General features: G+C 47.2%; 1 protein-coding gene across 1 annotated transcript; it reads right to left on the bottom strand.

The window, feature by feature from the left end:
• Positions 1-2,418: 2,418 nt before the first annotated feature.
• On the bottom strand, positions 2,419-19,302 carry LY9 (lymphocyte antigen 9). The gene is made up of 10 exons (XM_012728906.1): positions 19,188-19,302; positions 15,598-15,921; positions 13,703-13,978; positions 12,896-13,228; positions 11,550-11,816; positions 9,897-9,972; positions 8,336-8,433; positions 6,666-7,087; positions 6,232-6,303; positions 2,419-3,022 (listed from the first exon to the last, which is right to left on the bottom strand). Exons 1-10 carry the CDS (start codon positions 19,300-19,302, stop codon positions 2,957-2,959), a joined length of 2,049 nt encoding a protein of 682 aa, XP_012584360.1. The 3' UTR covers positions 2,419-2,956.
• Positions 19,303-22,051: the final 2,749 nt, after the last annotated feature.

Raw genomic sequence — 22,051 nt, 5'->3', positions numbered from 1 at the left:
TTTATGTGTCTTCCATATCGTGTACTTTTCTTCTCTAGAATAGCCAAAGGGGATTTGGAGGCCACCAATAACCCCCTGCTGGAGAGGGCTGGCCTGATGAGCTGTCAGCATGGAACAGCAGATTCCAGGCTGCCCAGGCCCAGGGCCATTTGGCCTAGTGTTGGGGATGAGGCGGCCACTGCATGCCCTTGCTGTGCCTCACCTTCCCCCTCTTCCCCAGGGGCCTTGTGGCCAGGCAAACCGCCTCCTGGGGACAAGTGTGCACAGACCACAGCCTGGGGAAAGAGCAAGAGTGAAAACCAGGGAAATACACGCACAGGGTCTGTGGGGGCTGGGGCACCGACTGGGAGCTGAGTTGCAGAGCCAAGGAGTTTGGTGAGCAAAGGGGACAGGAGATGATGGGGTCGGAACAGCCCAGGCAAACACCACAGATCCACTGACCATTGAATGTCATGTGTCCTGGGTTGTGTAGATCTTGAAATGACCAGATCTTTGTCAGGAGCAGAGGAGGCCTTATGGAGCTTGGGTTGGGGGCGATGGTCTGTTTGGGAGTGGATTAGAGTGATTCTGCACTGGGCACCAGTGAACAGGCAATGATGAAGGTCCTGGTGTTTGGAGCACTGTCTGCCCCTTGGGGTCCAGCTGCAGGGCACCGAGTCACCCAGACCCAAAGCCCGCATGCAGGAGAGCATCGCAGCAGAGCAACTTTAAAGGACATAGAGGACTGAAAGGCAGGGAAGGACGGGTGATCAGAGCAGTCCAGGGGAACGCCCGAGACACTGGCCGACGCTGCTGGCCTTTCACGTGGCATTTGTCCTGTAACTTAATACACCGAGTGTCATGAAGATCATCAAGGGCAGTGCAGAGGCAGAGGTGGATGGCACCTTGGGGAAGAGGGGGGACACTGATGGTCGTTCTGCATCCAGACCAGACCAGGAGGAGGGATGTTCTTTGGGGAAAATAGAAGACATTCAAGGGAAGGAGGCGTTTTAAGCACTTTAAAAAATATATCAGTTAAAAAAATACATCAAATGAATAATACACATTTAAAGGATATTGAAAGAGTTATACACACACAGTCAAAGGATATTGAAAGAGTTATACACACACAGTCAAAAACCTGAGCAGTGCAAAAAAGTACGCAGTAGAACAAAGCAAACTTCTCGGTGTGAGATTACAGTTCCTTCCCGAGAAGTCACTGATAATGTTTTTGTGTTGTATTTCTATTCAGAACTTTTTAATCTCTATCAGCACTCAGATATACTTTTTCCAATTTTCTTTATTTTTATATCACATATATTTTTGTACAATGTTTGACTTCTCCTCTCAGGTTTTGTTCGCATAAAATTCCCACCACCAAGATACTCTGAACAATCACCGAAGTCTCTTGTGCTCTTCCTTCCTGGGGTGCCCCCTCCCCCCCCTTCCCACCCCCACCTGCATATATCTGATTTATAGTCTGCCTGCTGATATTTTCTTTTTTTTTTTTCCTGGCCCCTTGTTTGGTTACCCTATATTCTCCCTATAACTGAAACTATTTTGTATTTCTGATTCATTGCACTGAGCATAATCCCTTCCAGCTCCGGTCATGTTGCTATGAATGTCATGAGCTTAGCAGATATATATATATATATATATATATTTTTACTAGTTCAATTACTTTTTTAAAATTTTATAACAGCTTATTTTTACATCATTTTGTACATTTTTTTCCATCTCAATTGTAATCCATAACCATGTCACCCGTGTGTCATCACCATAATCCCATGCACTTCCCTCCCCTCTACCCCCCATTCCCCACTCCACCCCGCAAAATGTCTCTGGTATATGGTTGTTCATTATTCTTGTTATTTTCTCGCCTGGTCCATTATACTCCTGCTATGAGTGAAACCATCTGGTATTTTTCTTTCTCTTTCTGGCTTATCTCACTAAGCATGATCTTTTCCATACAAGTTGCTGCAAAAGACATGTGTTTCTCTTTTTTGGTTGCTGAGTAATATTCCATTGTATATATGTACCACATCTTTTTAATCCAGTCATCTACTTTTGGGCATTTGGGCTGCTTCCATGTTTTTCCAATTGTAAATAAAGCAACAATAAACATGGGGGTGCAGATATCTTTTTCAATCAGTGTTTTTGTGTCTTTTGGGTAGATACCTAGGAGTGGGATTGCTGGGTTGTAGGGAAGCTCCATGTTTAGCATTTTGAGGAACCTCCAAATAGTTTTCCATAGTGGTTGTACTAGTTTACATTCCCACCAGCAATGCAGGAGAGTTCCTTTTTCTCCACATCCTCACCAACATTTGTTGTTGCTAGATGTTTGAAGATGTGCCATTCTCACTGGGGTGAGGAGGTGTCTCATTGTGGTTTTAATTTGCATCTCCCTTATTACGAGTGATGTTGAACATTTTTTCATATGCTTGTTGGCCATCTGCATTTCCTCTTTGGAGAAGTGTCTTTTTAGCTCTTCTTAGCAGATATATTGCTTAACAATCCAGCTGGAAGTGGACAGTTTACTTCACCTTACCATGTGCCTCTGAGTCCATCTCCATCAGTCCCATGTATCCTTCACAAAGGCGCCTGGCTTCGCCCTTGCAAGGGCTCTGAGCTCATGTATTTCACTGGATTCTCGTTAAATGCAGATCTGGATTACTTCTGACACTAAAAATTGCTGCAGTGGACATGATTCTAGTGAGACCTCTGTTTGGAAGATGACACGAAGGCAGCTTTGTCCAGGTGCATTCAACAGTGTTGGCTCGAGCTTACAGAGATATGGAGGGCTGCAGCTTTGCTGAGAGAAAGCTGGGAAAACAGCGGTGGCTGAGAAGGAGACAATCAAGTCCAGGAGGCCCTGAGACATGGAGGAAAATACTGCAGTCTTGCTGTCTGCCAGGACCTCAGGCCAACGACGGCAGGGAGGGAGGCGGCTGGGAGGCAGGCTGCGCTGTTTTTCTATTCAAGTGAAATTTTCATAGGTGCTGTTTTCAGAGGACTCGGGGTCGTCCTGCGATGGTGGCACCACCTGTGAGCCAAGAGACACACGGGGATCTAGTTAGTAAGCCTAGAAGGCTCTGGTTCCTCTGTGCGGCTGAGAGGAAGGTGAGGCCAGGCTTGCACGGGGCCCATGGCCAGCTGAGGGACGGTGCACGCGGCAGACCAGAGCCAGGCAGTGATGGAGGCTCTGCTACTAGTTCGGGCCTTGGGTTGGGGATTAAAAAAATGGCCATAAAGGGTGTTGATCTATGTCCAGAAGCTACTATCTCATGATTCCATCTCTGTCCTAGCTAGAACAACAAGATAAACATTTCTATAGGGTAATTTAGGACGGAGAGTATGTTTCAGAGCTGCAGTCTAGCCTGTTAAACCCGTGTTCAAAGGGTTCCGAACATCTTGTGTCCAAGGTGTTCAGAGAAGGTCCTAGGGAGCAGACAAGCCCTTATGAGGTATTTGCAATGCTCGGGGAGCAGCATAAACCTTTCAGATGCCCTGTAGTGATGTGTCAGAAACAATGACTAAGGTAGGTTTGAGAATTTCTGATCAAGGGGGCAATAATGGCTGAAGGAGACCCAGAACCAGAATTTCTGGTCCTGAAAATTCTGAGGACGGGGTAAATTCTTCCATGAGTGTGGCAGAGGAGATGCATGGATTCCCACTTACATTGTGGGTGGGGGAGCTCTAGGGTTTGCAAGTCCCTGGGTGCGGATGGAGCCATGAAAGGCGGCCCAGACTGCCGGGGTCTCCTAACCTGAGAGATACCGAACAGGGGTGACATCCATGACTTCAGATTGACCAATATTGACCCAAACATCATGGACCAGCCCAAGGGGAAAGCAGCTTTGGGAGGACAGTAAAAAGGGAAGAGGAGGCCTCAAGGCTAAGGGTGAAGCCCTAAAATGGCCAAACTTTCCACTGTGCTCTAGAAATCAGGATCAGAAGCAGATGAAGTGGAACTGAAAATCCATCTGAGACAAGTGTTCATGCAACAAATTCTATCCATCTTTTTTTTTTTTTTTAAAGATTTATTAAATCTTTAAGGTCTGCATACAAGACCTGGGGTACAGATCAGAGGTGAGGTGGTGGTGGGGGATTGAATGGACTCACCAGAGACACAGTGAAGTGCAGAATAGTCAGATTGACTGAAATACAGTGCTGAGGGGAGCTGTGGGTGTGTCAGGAGAGGTCTGCTGCACCATGTGGATCACCTCCCTGGCTGGGAATTGAACTTGTGCCTTAGTGGTTATGATAACTTCATAGTGCTGCACTTTAACCTGTTGTGCCACCTGGGAGGGCCCTATATTCATCTTTTAAGATCCAATCCAAATTACTTCTTCATGAAACCTTCCTGTCTACTTCAGGAAACCTTCCTGGCAGTAAAATCTCCCACTTCCAATGTCCAAAAACCCGTGAGGACAGTTCTACTGACAGTAGTCAGTAGAACTTTTTCTCTCTAGGTGATTGAATCAGCTCCACCCTTCTTCCACCAAAAGACAAACAAGAGAGCAAATCTTCAAGGTCAAGGTCAGTCACTTAAACAAACCAGAATCCTCCTGGCACTCAACTCAGTTCTGGACAAACAAAACGTGTTCAATAAGTATCTATTGATTGATTCATCAGTCACAGAGGAGAAGTGTAATTAAAAAGCTTCAAGAGTTAAAAAAAAAATCTTTTGGAGCACCCAACAGGGAAGGAACCCTGTGAGACTTGAAATCAAATTATGAATGCATGCAGTGGTTTCAGGAAAGTGAAAGGGGAGTAGATGGTCAAATTCAGATCAAGGTGAATTGTTTAAGATCATTCATGATTATGTTTAAACTCCTCATTCTTAATACCAAACTCCAACTACTCTCTGTATGACATTAGGCAAAATGAACTTCTAAGAGTGTCAGCTTCTTTGGCTCTAGAAACATGTGGCTGCAACATACTTCTAGAGCTGGAATTCTAACAGGTAATCCCCAGGGGAAGGGGAGATTCCTTGTCTCACCCTGAGCGAGGGTGGAGCTGGGCAGGGAGGGAGGCACATGGAGCAGAGACATGTGACAAAGAAGCTGCCCTTGCTTCTCAGGCTTGGATGTGGGGGACATGATAGGAGACAGTTGAAAGACAGAGCCTTGGGTGAGAAGTCTGTGGCAAGGCTGAAAATGGCCGCCTTTACCTTGATTTTGATTTTATTCTTTTCCTTCCAGACTCACCTGGACTTCTGCCCTGATGGTCCCCATGAGGAGGTGCCTTATACTTGGGGCAAACTTTGGGGCTCCAGGAGCTCTGCTTTGGGCCAACCTTGTTTGGCTGGGTATTTACCCACAAGGGGATGGGTAATGTTGGGTGTTTAATTTGGAAATTGTATTCTTTCTTTTTCTCTTCTCTCACACACTAACTGCATTGAAGTTCTTTTCCATTGAAAGTATTACATACTAAGAGTAATTTTTGTCCTTATGTGCTTGATGGCAGAACCCATTCAGAACAGGCAGTTTTGGGGGTCCTGGGATGTCCCACATTCTGCCTGTTAACAATATAAGGATCAGATGATGATATTTATGAATGTTTTGTAGACTGTAAAACTTTATATAAAAGTTACTGATATTATCATTATCTAGTGATAAAGCCTACTTTTAAGGGATTTTTTTTAGCACTGTAAAAAAACTATTATATTGCAGTTAATAAAACATTTTCCTAATATCTTGTCAGTGAAACAGTCCACTGATTTTTCTGGGAAGTTGCTATTTTGGTGGATTAGGACCTAATCCTCCTCATTAGGTGATATATACGCACACACACACACACACAATTACCCTATATCTATTTCCTCCATACATACACATCTATATGGAATATACAGGGTGCAGAGTGGGTAGAACTCAGTTACTAAGCCCTACGAGTTTGGTTTTCATTTAAAATGGTCTGGGCAGAACCTTCCCTGGTGGTGCAGCAGGTTAAAGCACTGCATTAAGAAGCTTAAGCTACTTCTGCATGAGTTCGATCCCCGCTTGCCCCGGAGGTGACCATATGGCACGGCAGACCTCTCCTGGCCCACCTGCTGCTCCCCTCAGCAGTGTATTTTGTCGATCTGCCTGTTCTGCTCCCCACTCTGTCTCTGGTGAATCCTCTCACCCTCTGCATCTCTGGCCTGTACCCCAGTTCTGTATGAATGAATAAATAAATCTTTAAAAAAAATGGTCTGGGCAATTGTTCTTGGCTTTATGGGTCTTGGGATGCAGAGAAAACAGTTCTCACCATTTGAGACCTCTGTACAGAGCAGTAGATTGTGACTGATACTTCTTTCTTCTGAAGAATTGGGTCCATTCCCTGTAACAGATGGAGATCAGACTTTCCTTAACCATCAAGCCATAACTTTCCAGAGTTTCCCTGGGGAACATCCCACCAGGCTTCAGACTCACACAGAATGTAGGAGCTGCCTTGGTGCTTTGGGGAGTGTATCTGGTTCCCCCAACAACCCTCACCAATGGTCCAAGCGTGGGTGCTGAAGGAGGAGCTCCTTCACTCCAAGAGACCCCAGGTTTGGTAAACATGGATGCAGCTGTGATTCTCTGCCCTTCAGCACTGCTTCCGCCCCCACTGCCCCCAGCGCCTGTCCCCCGTTTGGAGGGACTAGTCACCAGGACACTACAGGTGTAAGCAGTGAGAGGATGTGGATCAAAAAATCTCACCTTGGAGTTGTGGAACAGATGAGCATACACTGTGTCCCCATTGACCACAGGGGCAAGGTCTGTGCCAGATGGAGTGATGAGGTTATATTGTGCTTCCACCTCAGGGGCCAGGCCCCTTGCAGAGTTCTCTGAAGCGGGCGGCACACACACCTCACCTCTGCCCCAGACAGGAGGTGGTATCTTTGTCCTCTCCTCATCTTCACTGGTGCCACCGCTGTCAGAACTGCTGCTCGTGGGGTTCTTTTGCTGATGGTTGGAGGCCTTTAGGGGCGTGTCCCTGTTATTGTGTACTTGGGGCAGTGTGGAGAGTAAGTGGTCAGTGGTGAGTCTGGAACATCTCATGCAGGGTTGACTCCAGACCCACCCCCTCACCCTTCTCCTTGCGGGATGCATTTGTCTGAGAGGGCAGAGTTTGGGGATTCCTTAGGACACAGAGTTCCAGAGTTCAAGGTGGTGGTTTGGCACCCAGAGGCGAGGGAGAGGAAGGCAAGGGAAGGCCCTGGGCCTCCTGCTCCAGCCAGCCCTCAAGACTGTTCCACTTTCGCAGATTGTGAGCTATATCATTTATTTAAGGAAAGCAATCCTCAGTTTTTTCAAAGATTTGAAAGCTCTTGCCCCAGGTGTGCTCTTGGGTAGTAGGCGTCTGGACAGGTTGAAGGCTTTCGATTTGAGATGAATTTGTCTCCTGCCACAAACTTATTTCGTCTGGCTTTTGCCATTAATTTATTTAGACAAAATAGCTTTATTATCTGCATGGCCACAGAGGTCATGACAGTCAATGTCTCAGGACGCCTAGAGACCCCAGAGCTCAGATGACCCACCCTCCTGGCTCAGGTGACCTTTCTGTGATCCATCCTGATTGTGGCTTTTGTTTCCCAAGCTGCCTCCATTTAGCCTATCAATCCTCAAACTCTAATGGGAGTATGATTCACCTGTGGATCTCGCTAAAACACATGTCTGGATTAAAAATTCTGGGGAACCATTCCAGATGTGCATTTCCAAAAAGCTCCTGGTGATGCCAGCTTGCTGGTTGGCTGAGCACACATTGAGTGGCAGCTTCCATAGGGCTGAAGGACCCAGAGCCTGCATCAGTGGTGACATTACCTGAAAAGACAGCTGAAGTCTCCGCTTGCCTGGGGGTGGATTTTAAGTCCCAACCTGAGAACCAAATTAAAGAAGGTTGTGAGTAGACCCAGGAGGAGAGAGGTCAGCTCTGTGCGAGTCAAAGGAGAAGGGCAGATTTCCAGGAATATGGAAGGAGACAGCCATTAGGGAAGAGGTGAACTCCATGTGGCATATGGTTATGGAGGTGCCCAGAGTCCAGGGCATCTTCAGCTGAGGAGGGAGCTCTGGAGTGGCTTGCTGATGCCCTGAGCTTCCATGTGTCCTAACCCAGCTGTTCTTGCTGGGGTCTATTCCCATTGCAATACTGAGATTCTGAGGAAGCTGCCCATCAAAATAGCTCACTCACTTGGCCACAAAGACTGGTCCAAGCAATGGTCACATGACCCAAAGTGGTACCAACCAGAGCCATTTCTTAGATTGTTTAAATTGGAATTGAGGGAAATGTTTTGTCATTTGTTCCTGGTGTTGATGCTACCGGCAAGTGTGACCTTGGCACTACCAGCCTCTGTGCTGTGACAGTCCACACCTGTGTACCTGCTCCTCACCTGGTGGCTCAAGGGAAAAAGCAGGGATGAGGGATGAGCTTCCTGTCACAAAGATATACAAAAAGCTGACAAGACTCACAAATATAAAGTGAACAGCCCTATCAAAAAATGGGCAGAAGAGCTAAAAAGACATGTCTCCAAAAAGGAAATGCAGACCCTCCCTGGTGGCACAGCGGGCTAAAGCACAGCACTGAGAAGCTAAAGCCACTTCCGCATGAGTTTGATCCCCACCCCGGAGGTGACCACATGGTGTGGCAGACCTCTCCTGACCCGCCCGCTGCTCTCCTCAGCAGTGTACTCCTTCAGTCGGCCTGTTCTGCTCCCCACTCTGTCTCTGGTGAATCCTCTCACTGCCTCTGCACCTCTGGCCTGTACCCCTGTTCTATATGCATAAATAAGTAAGTCTTTAAAAAAATTCAGCATCACTTGTAATAAGGGAAATACAAATTAAAACCACATTGAGATGCTATCTCATACCAGTGAGAATGGCACATTATAAAAAACACAAGTAACAATAAATGTTGGTTTGGGTGTGGAGAAAAAGGAACTCTCCTACACTGCTACTGAGAATGCAAACTGTGTGGAGGTTTCTCAAACTTCTCAAAATGGAGCTTCCATATGATCTAGCTATTCCTCTCCTAGGTACCTACCCAAAAGACACACAAAAAAATAATTCAAAATGATACATGCACTTCTATGTTTATTCCTGCCCTATTTACAATAAGGAAGATGTGAAATCAACCAAAATGCCCAAAAATAGATGACTGGATCAAGAAGATGTGGTATACATACACAATGGAATATTACTCAGCAAACAAAAAGATAAATCAATGCCATTTGTGACAACATGGATGGAACTGGAAAAGATCATGCTTAATGAAATAATCCAGAAAGAAAAAGAAAAATACCATAAATACCATATGGCTTCACTCATAGCAGGAGTAAATGGGATCAGGAAAAAAATAAGATATATATATATATATATATATATATATATAATTGTAATAAAGAAGGAACATCAACTAACAACTATAAACCAGAGACATTCTACAGGGGAGGAAAGGGGAACAAGATCAAATCTGGGAAGAGCACACAGGACTATGGTGATGGCACATGAGTGAAGTGGTGGTGGGAAGTCCATGGGGATTACAACTGAGATGAAAAAATGTACAAAATGAAGAATAATGTAAAAAATATATTTATAAAATGAAAAAAGGGAAAAAGAAGAAATGAATACGTTGGCCACATTTGTCTCTAATACATTATCCTACCCTGCCTTCCTCAAAGATTTGTTATATGAGTCCCCAAATAATACATCACTTCCTGTGTACCCTTAGTCTGCTTTACCTAAGCAAGTTTGAGCTGGATTTCAACTCTCTGCAACAGAGTCACAAACCACACCCTCCCCACATCACCTGAGACGAGATGAGATTTTGGGAAAGGAAGGGCGGGAGGGGATGACAGAGGACAGAGAAACACCAAAGCCCCCAGGGAAGTAGTCCAGTGCTGAGAGGTGAAACTGATCTCAGAAACCCACATTTTTTTTTTTTTGTAAATGCACCATCCAGCCACTGCCATCGTGCAGAGAAGGAACAAAGCCAGCAAGGAGAATACAATCGGAAGTATCCAGTCAGGCCCTGTGAAGAGGAAGTGATGGTTATCATTACACATAATGATAATGGTGCAAATAATGGACAAAACATAAAGACTGGGCCCTCTCTGGTGGCGCAGTGGGTTGAAGCATAGTGCTGCAAAGCTAGCTGCAGCTGCGTCATCAGGAGTTCGAGCCCGGCCAGTGGGGAGACCCATATGGTGCAGCAGACCTCTCCTGTCCTGCCCGTTGCTCCCCTCAGCAGTGTACTTCATTGATCTTCCTGTTCTGCTCCTCTCTTTGTCTCTGGTGAAGCCTCTCACTGCCCCTGTACCTCTGGCCTGTACCCTAGTTCTGTATGCACAAATAAATAAATCTTAAAAACAATAAAAGTCATAATGACCTTCCTACCTGCCTCCCAGGCTACTGTAGAAAATACTTCCTTTCATTCGCTTATTCTGCAGCTACTTATGGAGCAGGCCTGTTCTAGGCAAGAAGTGACAGCAGGTCATAAGCTAGACACCATCCCTGGTAGAGAGAGGAACATGGCTGGCTCAGCGACACAGTTTGAGGTGCATGAGCTGGGGCTTTATTGCAGGCTGCCTGGTCCTGCGATGCCGTATCCATCACCCTCACTCCTCTCTGCACCTGGCACACTGCTGGGCTCCAGAGAGGGAGAGTGCAGACTTCTATAAAAGAGCTCTAAAGCCATCTGCCAGTCACAGCCTGACCGAGCATTGCCACGCCCTTGGGTAAACCTCCCTTTTTATCAACTTCCTTCCACAGAAGAGCAGAACACAGGGTTCCAGTCTGCTTTTGTGTGTAACCTTGGGCAAGTCTCTTCTCCTTTGTGAAGAGACTTATCCTCCTATTATAAATCTGCTGTACAGAATGATTGTGAAGATTGATGATGTTATGATTGCCTTGACCTGGCATTTAGTAAGCGCCCCGACCCTCCTTTCCACCCACCATCCACACACAGCTCGGGTCCCGTGACTGCACCACTTCTTATTTGATCTTCCCATCCACTCTGCTCCCCAAACCTCTAATGCAGCACCGCCCAATGTGGTAGCCAAGACTCATGGTATGAGCCCTTGAAATTAGAATGAAATTATTTTATTTATTAAAAAAATTGAAAATAGCTACTCAAATTCTCATTGAAAGATTTATAAATACATTCGGAATAACTTAAATATGTAAATCTATTGTTTTCATTTGTAAATTTTATAAAATCTGAATACAGATCAAACACTTCCATGAACATTTTGCATCCATTTTCATTGTGAAATACACACTGCATTTTAAAAAGAGTACAAATAAAATATACACTATTTTATCAATAACTTTTTTTATATCGGATGCATGTCAAAATGATGATATTTTGGGTTAAATAAAATATATTATTGAAATTAATTTTACTCTTTTTTTTTTTTTTGCTTTTGCTCCTGGGACTAAGACAGGCTAAGTGAAGTATATCCACTGTGTTCGATTGGAAGGTGCTGCCTTAAAGGACACCCCTCACATTCCTCCCCTCAGTCCATAAAGAGCCATTCAGCATGCAGACCCCTGGATCCAAGGGCCTGTGACCCCAAGGTCTGACTGAGAGTGGAGATAGACAGTGACCTGGACAGTTGTCTTCAGAAACAAACATCCAGGAGCTGTTGCTGACAGGGTTGCTGGCTGTGCAGCTGAAGGTGGGGTGATCTTCCCCAAGCTTCCAGGAAGGCTGGAACTGTGATCCCTTGTGGACAATTCCTTCCTGCACAGAGGAGGTCCAGCAGTAGGTCACATCGGGTTCACTGTCCTCCAAGGAGCACTCCAGCTTGACCTTGCAGAAGCCATTGTCTGTGATAAACTGGCCCCTGGTGATTCTTGGCGTCTTCAGCTTCCCTGAATGAGGAGAAGGGCAGAGGGGTTCAGAGTCCTGTCCATGGGCAGTCACCACACCTTCATCACTCTCCATGGATTTAAGCACCTGTGTGTGGACATTGCACCAGGGCTGGGTAAGCACTTCTGGGAGCCACAGACATTTTGAATGCCCTTGCCTATCCACAGTAGGGGAAATTCTCAGACACACCACACTGCCTCTTTGGGCCTTTGAGGAGGCCCAAAGATGTGAAATACAGGGGTTAATGAAAAGCGACAAAAGGAAAGATACCATGCTATTCTGTAGAGCATTTGCAAAGAACCAGCAAACCAGTAACACCAATAAGCATACTCTTGCACATACTTGGAGGACACAACAAGTCTCACACTTTGAGACCCACTGCCCACTTTGTTACTGAGCTGACATACGGAGGATAGAGAGATGAACACAGAGCTGAGGCAGGGTCAGCACTGGAGAAACACTAGCAGCTTTGTATTTGCATCACAGTATGCAAGAGATGTGGGCTAGCTGAGCAACTGCATATTTTGACAGGAAAATGAGCAGTGAAAATTTTTGTAGGTTTCCCCCAGCTCAGAGGGAAGTTGGTTTGCTGTTTCTCAATGGTGTAGATGAAAAAATTGGCTAATGTAAACCATGCAAACTGTCAAGACAAGCCTCTGCGGACTGGGGAGCAATACCGTGGCTCTGTCAGGGGAGCTGAGCAGCCCTCCCTCTTGGAAGGCCACAGGGTCTTTAGACATGAAGTCTTTTTCCTCTTTCTCCTTTGAGTCCACCCTAGCCAGTTCTTCTCTTACTCTAAATGATAATGCCGGTGAAATGAAAGACAGGAGGGGAGCTGAAAGCGGGTCACTGAGGCCTGTCTGGAAACCCACAGAGAGAGGACACTAGCAGGCAGGTTTTGCCTGGATGTTGGTTGTCATTTTTCTCCCTGAAAATTGGTTGGTGTGAACAGGATGGCAGTGCCAGTGGTCGGAGGCATTTTGGTAGAAGGAGAGGCCTCAAGCAAGAAGCAGGTGGGGGAGAAATCAGAGGGGCACCTCTCAGGGAGAGCCTGGTACTGGGTGCCCTGTTTGGAACTCACGGTAGATGAGCAGGGTGACGTGCTTCATGCTGATGACTCTGGAGTCCCTGGAGCACACATAGGCATGATAGGTGCCAGTGTTCTCCATCCTCAGATGCCCAATGTTCAGGGAGTGGTCCTGGTTGGAGACCCACACCTCATTCTTGTCAGGAACCTTGGACTGAGTGACTGTGGTTATTCCTTCCCTTGTGCTGTTGATGATAGACGTGTTAAAGATCCAGAGAACTCTTTCTACATCCTGAGTGTCTGGGAGAGCCAGGGGTAGCCTGAAAGACGCCCCCAAGAGTTTCTCCACTGTCTCCACCACTGGCCCTTCTCTGGAGGCAACTGCATCTGCACTCAGAGGTAAGACATTGTAGTGTCAGTCACTGGCCCACTCCCTGAACCCTCAGCCTGCCTGAAGGGGACTGGAGCCCCGTAGAGCCTCCTGCCCAGACCTTTCTCCCCTCCCAGGAGGCAGCCCTGCTGGACTCCCTTGACCACAGGTCATGAAGAGATATGTGTCTAGACCTGCCTGTGGCATACCCAAGTCTCATCCGCACTCTGATCTTTTGAGAAGAATGACGGGGGCATCCCCTACTCAAGCCAACAACAATCTGGATTTCTTCACCCATATCCTCTCTCCTCCTCTGTTCTACCTAGTTTCACAGAACCCTGAAAGTTCCCATCTCCTGATAGTTTTCCTCAGGCTCCTGAGGGTAAAGAACGAAGGCTCTGTCCTCATCCCACACCATCTTGGTCCTGCCAGAACTTTGGGTATACAACCGTGTCTGTAATCCCCTGACGGGCCAAAGTAGAGTTCGCTACCTGTACAGAACTGTCGGGCGAAGACTGGGTGGGAGTTTGTCTGGCTGACTGGGTTCTGGGCTTTGCAGGTATAGGGCATGTCTTGATCACAGGGCATCCAGGAGATGGTGAGAGTGGAGTTCCCAGAGGATTCAGAAACACGGAGGCCCACGGGGGCCCAGCTGTACCGAACGTCTTTCCCTTCTCCCTGCACAGAGCAGATCAAGGTGATGGTACATGAGGCGTTCTCAGACACAGTCACAGACTTCAGGATGACTTGAGGCTCCCGCAGCGGATCTGTAGAGAAAAAAGCAACGGAGAGACTTCTCAGAGCCTGTCCCAACAGGAAGAGGCCAAAAGAAGGTAGTGAATGCAGAGAGCTGGGAGCAGAAGGGAGAAGTCAGCGTCCCCTGTTCCAGGGGGCCTTAACGCTGTTTCCCACTGCAAATGAGGTGCCTTTTCTCTGGGTGTCCATGCCAGCCCCTGCAGGAGTTATCCCCATGGCTCAACATAATCATGGCCTGATTTCCTCTCTCTTCCCACCACAGGTAAACTCTACAGGGTAGTGTTGATGCTTGTGTCTGAACAGCTATCATCTGCCTGGCGCTCCTGACTGGTATAGAGTGGATGACTGAATCAGCACCTGGGAGAGGGAGCTCCGCCTCTCAATTTTGGGTTATCATGGATTTTCATTCTGAACTTATTAGAGCATTCTGATGCTCTTGTTCCTTTGTGTTCTAGTTCCTCTGCTCAGTGTGTGTGTGTGTTTGAATAGGTAAGATTGGAATTGAAAATACAAAAGTCTACACAATGAAACAACAACACAAGGTTTCTTGCTCCCATACACTGAGTTCTTCTCCCTATGAAGCACCATTTCTGGAGGCGAGAGCTATTATGAGTTTCTTGTTGATCTGTCCAGCAATTAGGCACACACATGATATCACACACACTGCCCTGTTTGTGATTTCATATTTAGCTATTTCTGTTAGGCGTCTATAATTCCATTTCCTTAGTGTATGCAGGTGCCTACAAATCAACAAAAAATGTCAGACTAACATGGGAGATGGAATTGAGGGCTGTACAGTGTTTTCCTCTGAGTTCATGGGTTAAGCCTGATCCCCCAAACTTCAGAATGCTTTTCATTTAGAGACAAAACCATGGACATGGAAGTAATTAAGCTAAAATGGGATTATTAAGGTGGTTCTTATCCACCAAGAGTGGTGTCCTATGTCCTTACAGGAAAGGGACACAGCATAGAGGGGCCACCATATGGGGACATATTGAGGAGGTATCTGCAAGTCAAAGAGAGAGGCCTCTCAAGGAATCAGACCTGATGACATTTTGATTTTGGACTCCTACCCTCTAGAATTGTGAGAAAATAAATTTCTGGGTTTTTTTTTTTCCTGCATAGAAGAACTGAGGCATAAGTAGGAGGTGCAGGGGATAAGAGGATTCAACAGAGTCAAGAGTGGGGATTTACTGAAGAGGTGGATTTACTGAAGAACGGGTGGCTTTACTGAAATATACTGATAAGGGGAGCAGGCAAGACAGGAGAGGTCTGCCGGGCCATGTGGGTCACATCTCTGGCCGGGGATCGAACTCAGGTGGTAATGGTGACAGAGCTGAAACATCCCTAGGCCGCCAGGGAGGCCCAATATCTGTAGTTTAAGTCATCCATCTGTGGTTTTCCCAAATGAATAATTCTGATGGATCAAGGACATCTACAGAGAGTTCTTAAAAAGAATGCAAATGACTCAAATGTGTTGAGTTATGCCTCCCACTTAACTTCAATATTTATAGGGTTGGGTAAAAATTACCAAAGTGCTAATCTTATTTGTCTTGGAGAGAAAAATTCCTGGAAAGAAAAAAAAAGCCCCTTTTCAGACTATAAGATCAAAATTCACAGCAGAACTCACCATAGACAGTCAGGGTAAATACCGCATTAGCAGTGTCCTCAGAATCCATGTGGTTTATCTTGGCTTCGTAGTGTCCAGAATCTTTCAGGGTCAGATTGTAGAGAGAAAAGGAATAGCTAGTGACGGTGATATTTAGTCGTCTCTTATAGCTTTTGTTTGTGAACTGAGGGATTCCTTCTGCTGGTATGAGAATAAAGCTACCATAGGGTCCACTCCAAGTGACAAGCTCAATCTCTGAGTATGCTGAGAGGTTGAGGGAGAAGTTTGCCGAAGCCCCCGTAACTCCTACCATTCTCTCTGCGTTCTCTCCAGAGGCTCCAGGTCCTGCAGATACAGAAGAGAGATGGAAAAGCAGTCGTACTCCTCATGGCAGCCTTCATTCATTCATTCATTCATTCATTTGTTCATTCAATAGAAGTCTTTTGAGAATGTCAGAAGCTGAGAAATGAAATGAGATTCCTGCCCTCCTGAACTTAGGTCTGTTATTTAACAAAGTCATTCATTCACTCGTTCATCCACTTACCAAACACGCTCCCACAAATGGCAATGTCAGATAGACCAGACCTTGTAGGTTTCTGTTAGAGGGAAATTAGTAAGTTTGTGTGGAATTTTGAATTTAAGGATCCATTTTGAAGACGAGCTCTCACTGAGTCGCTCGGAACAGACCTTCTCAAGCTGTGTCACTCTGTCATGTGGATTATTTTGAGCTGAGCTCATTCGAGACCATGAAGACTCATGAGAAACTTTTACCCGTTCCTTACCTATGTAGAAGAATGAAAATTTGCTACTACTGTAAATTAGGTTGCTTATTTTTTAACCAGAATCACACATTTTGACAAGGAAACCTCCCCCTGGCAGACAGCCACCTAATTACATCTGATCATATGATTACCCCTTTCTCATGTGACTGCCTCACATCATGTGAGTTCTCTATTCCTGGAAACTCCAGTCCTGATGTTATTCCTTAGCACAAGATATCTATCCCCATTTTCATATGTGGGTTCCCCAAATGGGTATATAATTACACTTTCTCTTTTCTCCTACTAATTTGTCTGATGGTATTTATTTGTTTGAGCAGCTTGAGAAGATACAAAAGAGGAAGGGTGAAATTTCCTCTTCCCTATTACAGTTTACTCATCAGTATGATGGAAATTATTCACATTTGTGCCCTCTTCCTCAAGGAATATGGTAAAGATGAAATGCAAACAGATTGTTGAGAATCATCAGAGATAGCAAAAAGGAGCATTTTTTAAAAATAAAATGGATCGGGGCCCTCCCTGGTGGCGCAGTGAGCTAGGGCACAGCACTGCAAGCTAGCCACAGCTGCTTACGTACAGTTTGGATCCCCGGTCCCGGAGGTGACCCACATGGTGTGCAGGCCTCTCCTGACCTGCCCACTGCTCCCCTCAGCAGTGTACTCCATCAATCTGCCTGTTCTGCTCCCAGCTCTGTCTCTGGTGAATCCTCTCACCGCCCCTACATCTCCTCACACCAGTGGGCTGTTGGCAAATTAAATAAAGTGATTGATACTGTTAGGGTGTCGTGGGCTGTTGGCAGAGACCCCGTACAGCAAACAACTGGGCCTCAAACCTGAGCTCCCAAGGCAGAGTGAAAACACACGTGCCATGGAGGAAAACCTCTGGGTGACCAGGCCTGGTTAAGAGAGCCCGGAAAGTGACCCGCGTAGGGTCATGCCCCTCTGCTCCCAGAAGTAGATGATTAACAGTTAGTTGCTTAACAAGAATCACTTTGCTCTGGACAGTAGGGATTGACGGACACATACACTTAGGCCACCTGGCGGCTAGCAGTCTGCGTCAGGGTAGCAGAGCATTGTAATACAGAATAATCACGGAGGTGAGAGTCTATGATGCGCTTTGCAGTTACACTTAATGCACTAGAAATGGTATATAATGAACACTGAAACAAGAAAGAGTCACTCCATGCTGGACATAGCAGTCTCCATGACTGATTTCCCTCACCACATCCCAGGTTCCAGACTCACTGGAAGTCCACAGTGAGTGAGCAGGCTGTGGTGTCTATGGGGAGAACTCCCTGTTGCAGTGGGTGGTGCTCCCCAGCTCCCAGAGTAGACAGGAGACCGGGTATCTTCCATCCCACACTGAAACAGGCCCTTTGACAAATAAACAAGGGAAGCTGAAAAACTGTGGTAACGATTAGACTAACAATGACTGCTCCCATCACCTGTTTGTAAACATTTAAAGGCTTTATCTTGGGTCTTTCCTGGTGGCACAACAGGTTAAAGCATGGCACTACTGAAGTAACGGCAGCTGCTTCAACATGAACTCCTGACCCACATGGCACAGCAGAACTCTCCTGTCTCGCCCGCTGCTCCCTCCACAGTGTACTTTGTCAGTCTGCCTGTTCTACCCATTCATTCTCTGGTGAATCCTCTCACTGCTCCTGCACCTCTGGCCTGTACCCCTGTTCTGTACGTATTAAATAAATACATCTTAAAAAAAGAACACTTCATCTTGAATCTAAAACAATCTTGCTAGTTGCATTCTACACTTAAGGAAAGAGGCTCACACAGCTAGTAAGTGAAAGAAAAAGGACTTAGTCCAAGTCCCCCTGCATAGCAGGGGGACTTTCTACCCACTGTCCCCTATGTGAGGCTGAGGTCACCTTGCTCAGTGGAGCAAGATAAGGACATACCTTTACTTTGAACTGCTTGAAACTCACTATGTCATCTGGGGCTAAGTTGACATCGGATGAAGTTAATTCAGATTCATCCAAGAAAGCCAAGACACCCCCAAAGTTGGATGTCAATAGAAATAACCCTGCCACTTCCTTTAGTGACCAGAGATGAAATTGAAAGCGAAGAAGTGACTAGATAGGTCTCTGAGATTCAGGTTCTCCCGTGTCCTTCTTGATAGCCAGAAGCTTTTCTAGAAATCACCCCCTGCACCCCACTCTGGCCTACCCCCTCTCAGGACCCTTGTGTTTCCTGTTCCTTCTACCCAGAGGTCTTGGGGGAAAGAAGTTGCTGGAAAATTGGGGCTGAGCCTTCCCGGGTCAGGGCCAGCTCTGTGTGCTGGACAGGGGGAGGCCATGCTGTTGAGAGACAGTTCTTAGGAACTGGCAGGACTTGAGTCTTGGAATGGGGAGGAGTTTGGAGAAAAAGATGGTGAGATGAAGGACATGTAGTCCAGGGCACCAGATCACACCCTCTTCCTCAACCAGAGCCCTAGGGAAGCCACCACCACCCAGGGTTAGCGATAAATGAGGCAGGAGTAGAAGGATGCTCTGGCTGTTGCACTTCACTGGGAATTAGCCAAAGAAATGGTCACTGGAGGTGACCCTGTATCTCTCTGGAAGCACATTATACAGGGAGCAAAGTCATCACCCCACATTTCTTAGCAGGACAATGTGAGTAAGAGGAATAGTTTGAGCCCCACTATTTGAGACGGGGCTAGCATGGCACCTTCTCATACTGTATGACCACCAGTGCGCGTGCGCACACATACACACACGCAACTCAGGATAAGGAGGAAGCTGCACCATACTCACCGTACGGGAGGAGTTACCAGCTGCGAACGCGGTAGCAAGTGGAGGGGGCAGAGCGTGCTTACCCATGAACAGGAAGAGGAGAGGGGTCCACAGGCAGGAAGAGAAGAAGTGTGGCTGGCTCTTCCGTGGCTGGAAAGGCCACAAAGTCCAGGCTTCGCTGCGTCTTCTTGGCCCCATGGCAGTGATCCGTTTTCATACTAGCTGGAGGGAGGAAGTACTTCTGCAGCGTGTGTGTGTGTGTGTGTGTGTGTGTGTGTGTGTGTGTGTGCCCGCGCGCGCATGCGCACCCCAGGCCTGCACATGTCTGCTGCATCTGCAGCTGCACCACACACTCTCATGGCTCAGTTGCATTGGAATTCACAGGTCTCGGGTATCCAGAGGTTCATGGAACTTGCGGACTGAAACTGGGGATCACTGGCTTCAGGCATCTTGGCTTCTAAATGAATCCCTAAAAGTGGCCCCTAGAGATCTCTACTTTCTGGTTCCTGCCTAATGACTTCTTTCTGGCTGTGGTTGGTTTTAGCAACTTCTGTTAAGTAGAATGTGGCAGGAAAGATGTGGTTACTCTATGATCAGGTAAGAAAGGCCGAGAGCTTCACCTTGGGCTCTCTGGCTCTCCTTCTGTCTCTCATCTCCATTTTAGAGGGGGTGAAAATTGAGGTTCCTGAGGGAGGTGTTGTGCGTTCAGGAGAGGAGAACATTTTAAGAAAGGAGGGGGCCAATGTCAAATTCCCCAGGGTTAAGTGAAAAGTTCGGTGTAGTTAAGAAATGGAGAGTCAAAGTGCACGGGACTATGGTGGTGGCACGGGGGTGATTTGGTACCAGATGGGAGGCCCGTGGGGATTACAATTGAGATGAAAAAAGAATGTGCAAAATGATGTAAAAATAAACTTTTTAATAAAAAAAAGAAATGGAGAGTCAGATAAAATTTCTAACAGGCAATAACTTAGAAGTCACGCTCTCTGGGGAACACGGGTAAGTTTTTATAGGGCATGGAAGCTGTTTTATCAGAAAATGATTCATCAGTGACTCTTGTCCAGAATGCAGGCAGTTCCCAGACGCTAGGAGGCGCTAGGTTAGGAGGCTCCAGGCGTGCAGACAGTAACAGTCCCAGATTCAGTGTTCTCACCGCAGGCCTTGCCTGGCTGCTCTAGCTTGCAATGAGGACTGAAGAGCCACAGGACGTGCTCAAGGAGAGGTCACTGGAGACCTTAAAGGAAACATGGATTTTCTCCAAGTCTTGCTGGCACCAAGCCCCACACAGAAGACCTGGCCAGTGCAGGGAGATGGCTGTCAAAGTGAGAACGGTCAAGGGGATGGACAGGAAGCACCAGTCATGGTACCAGCTTCATGGAGGGGTCAGTCATCTGCACACCCCAGCAAGGCCATCAGGACTGTGCAGCGTGAGCGATGGGTGAGTAAGGGAGCCCACACGTGTCCAACTCGACCCTTCTGCATCTGATCATGGTTCAGGTGCTTTCCACACAGTTCAGGCAAATGCATCAGCAGTAGAGCCTGATTGCAAAAGAGGACCTCGTCCTTCGTGGCTGAGGGAGAGTTTCTCTCGAAGGCCTTGGCCTCTGCTGATTCCAGGTCTGTTTCTCTGTCCAATGAGCTGCAGGCAACAGTCCCAGCCAATCTGGGCCGGCTCTTCAGTGCCTATGGCTCTGTGTCCACTCCACAGGTTCACCAGCTGGATAGCAACCAGGCCCTACTAAGTGCTGTCACTGCACGTGGCTTTGGAGGATGAGAAAGGAAGGTCCTGCCACCAAGGGGCTGAGTGTGCCGGGAGACTGTTAGGACTCAGGGGGGAACCAGGGAGCAGTGGACCTGATGGCCACCGGTCCCAGTCTGGAGCTGTGGGAGCATATCCTAGGGTTGCAATGACTTCGGGGAATGGGAGGGCATCAGGTGAGATAGGAATGGAGGCAATCCTGACATTCTGTAAAAGTCAGCAGGATGCAGCAGAGCCGGGAGGACCTTATCCATCCGGGCTGCAAGCTGAACCTATGCTGACCAAGGGGGCATGTTCCCAGGGCTGAAAGCAAGGTGGTGACAGGGGAGCTTTGGTTTTGGTTTTGAGGTAGCTTATTATAAGTGGGCCCCTCACTCTTCTGTTTTTTTTTTTTTTTTTTTTTTTAAGATTTATTTATTTGTGCATACAGAACTGGGGTACAGGCCAGAGGCTCAGGGGTGGCGAGAGGCTTCACCAGAGACAGAGTGGGGAGCAGAACAGGCAGATCAACGAAGTACACTGCTGAGGAGAGCAGCAGGCGGGTCAGGAGAGGTCTGCAGCGCCATGTGTTCACCTCAGGAGCAGGTGGGAATCGAACTCATGCAGAAGTGGCTTTAGCTTCCTAGTACTGTGCTCTAATCCGCTGCGCCAGCAGGGAGGGCCCTGCTCTTCTGATTTTTAATGTGCCCTGATTTTCATATCTTGTGGCTTAGGAGGACATGTGATTCAAGTGATGAACTACAGAAACAGGAAACATTTAGATAGCACACAGGCACTGTGGGCCAGACTGGTGGGGGAACAGTGATGGGATCTTCTCGACCCTGGTCCTTGCTCCTCCTTGGCTTCTTCTTGGCTCAGTCTGCCCACCCCACCCAGACACTGTCTCTCTCTATCAATGGGCAATTTTCACTGAACTGCCTCGCCAGGAGACAGACTGAGCTGTGTGTGCATGTGAGACAGACAGACAGATATGAATTATTATCTTGGCCCTGGCAGGATCAGACTGTCATGCTTCTATTTCCTGGCTCTGGCCCACAAGGAGTCACAAGGAGCCTGGGTGTTTCGGAAGCTGGTGGGCGGGGGAAGAGATAAAGCATCCACCGTAGCCAAGGCCCATCTGCACCGTCCATGACACACAGGTCCCCTATATCTCTGTCCCCTCCGCTGTTCCTACCAGGCCCTGCCAGCACC

Source organism: Condylura cristata, unplaced genomic scaffold (genome assembly GCF_000260355.1).
Source record: "Condylura cristata isolate star-nosed mole 26May11 unplaced genomic scaffold, ConCri1.0 scaffold00024, whole genome shotgun sequence".
NCBI classification, from domain to species: Eukaryota; Metazoa; Chordata; class Mammalia; order Eulipotyphla; family Talpidae; genus Condylura; species Condylura cristata.
This window is presented reverse-complemented; position numbering and strand designations above follow the sequence as displayed.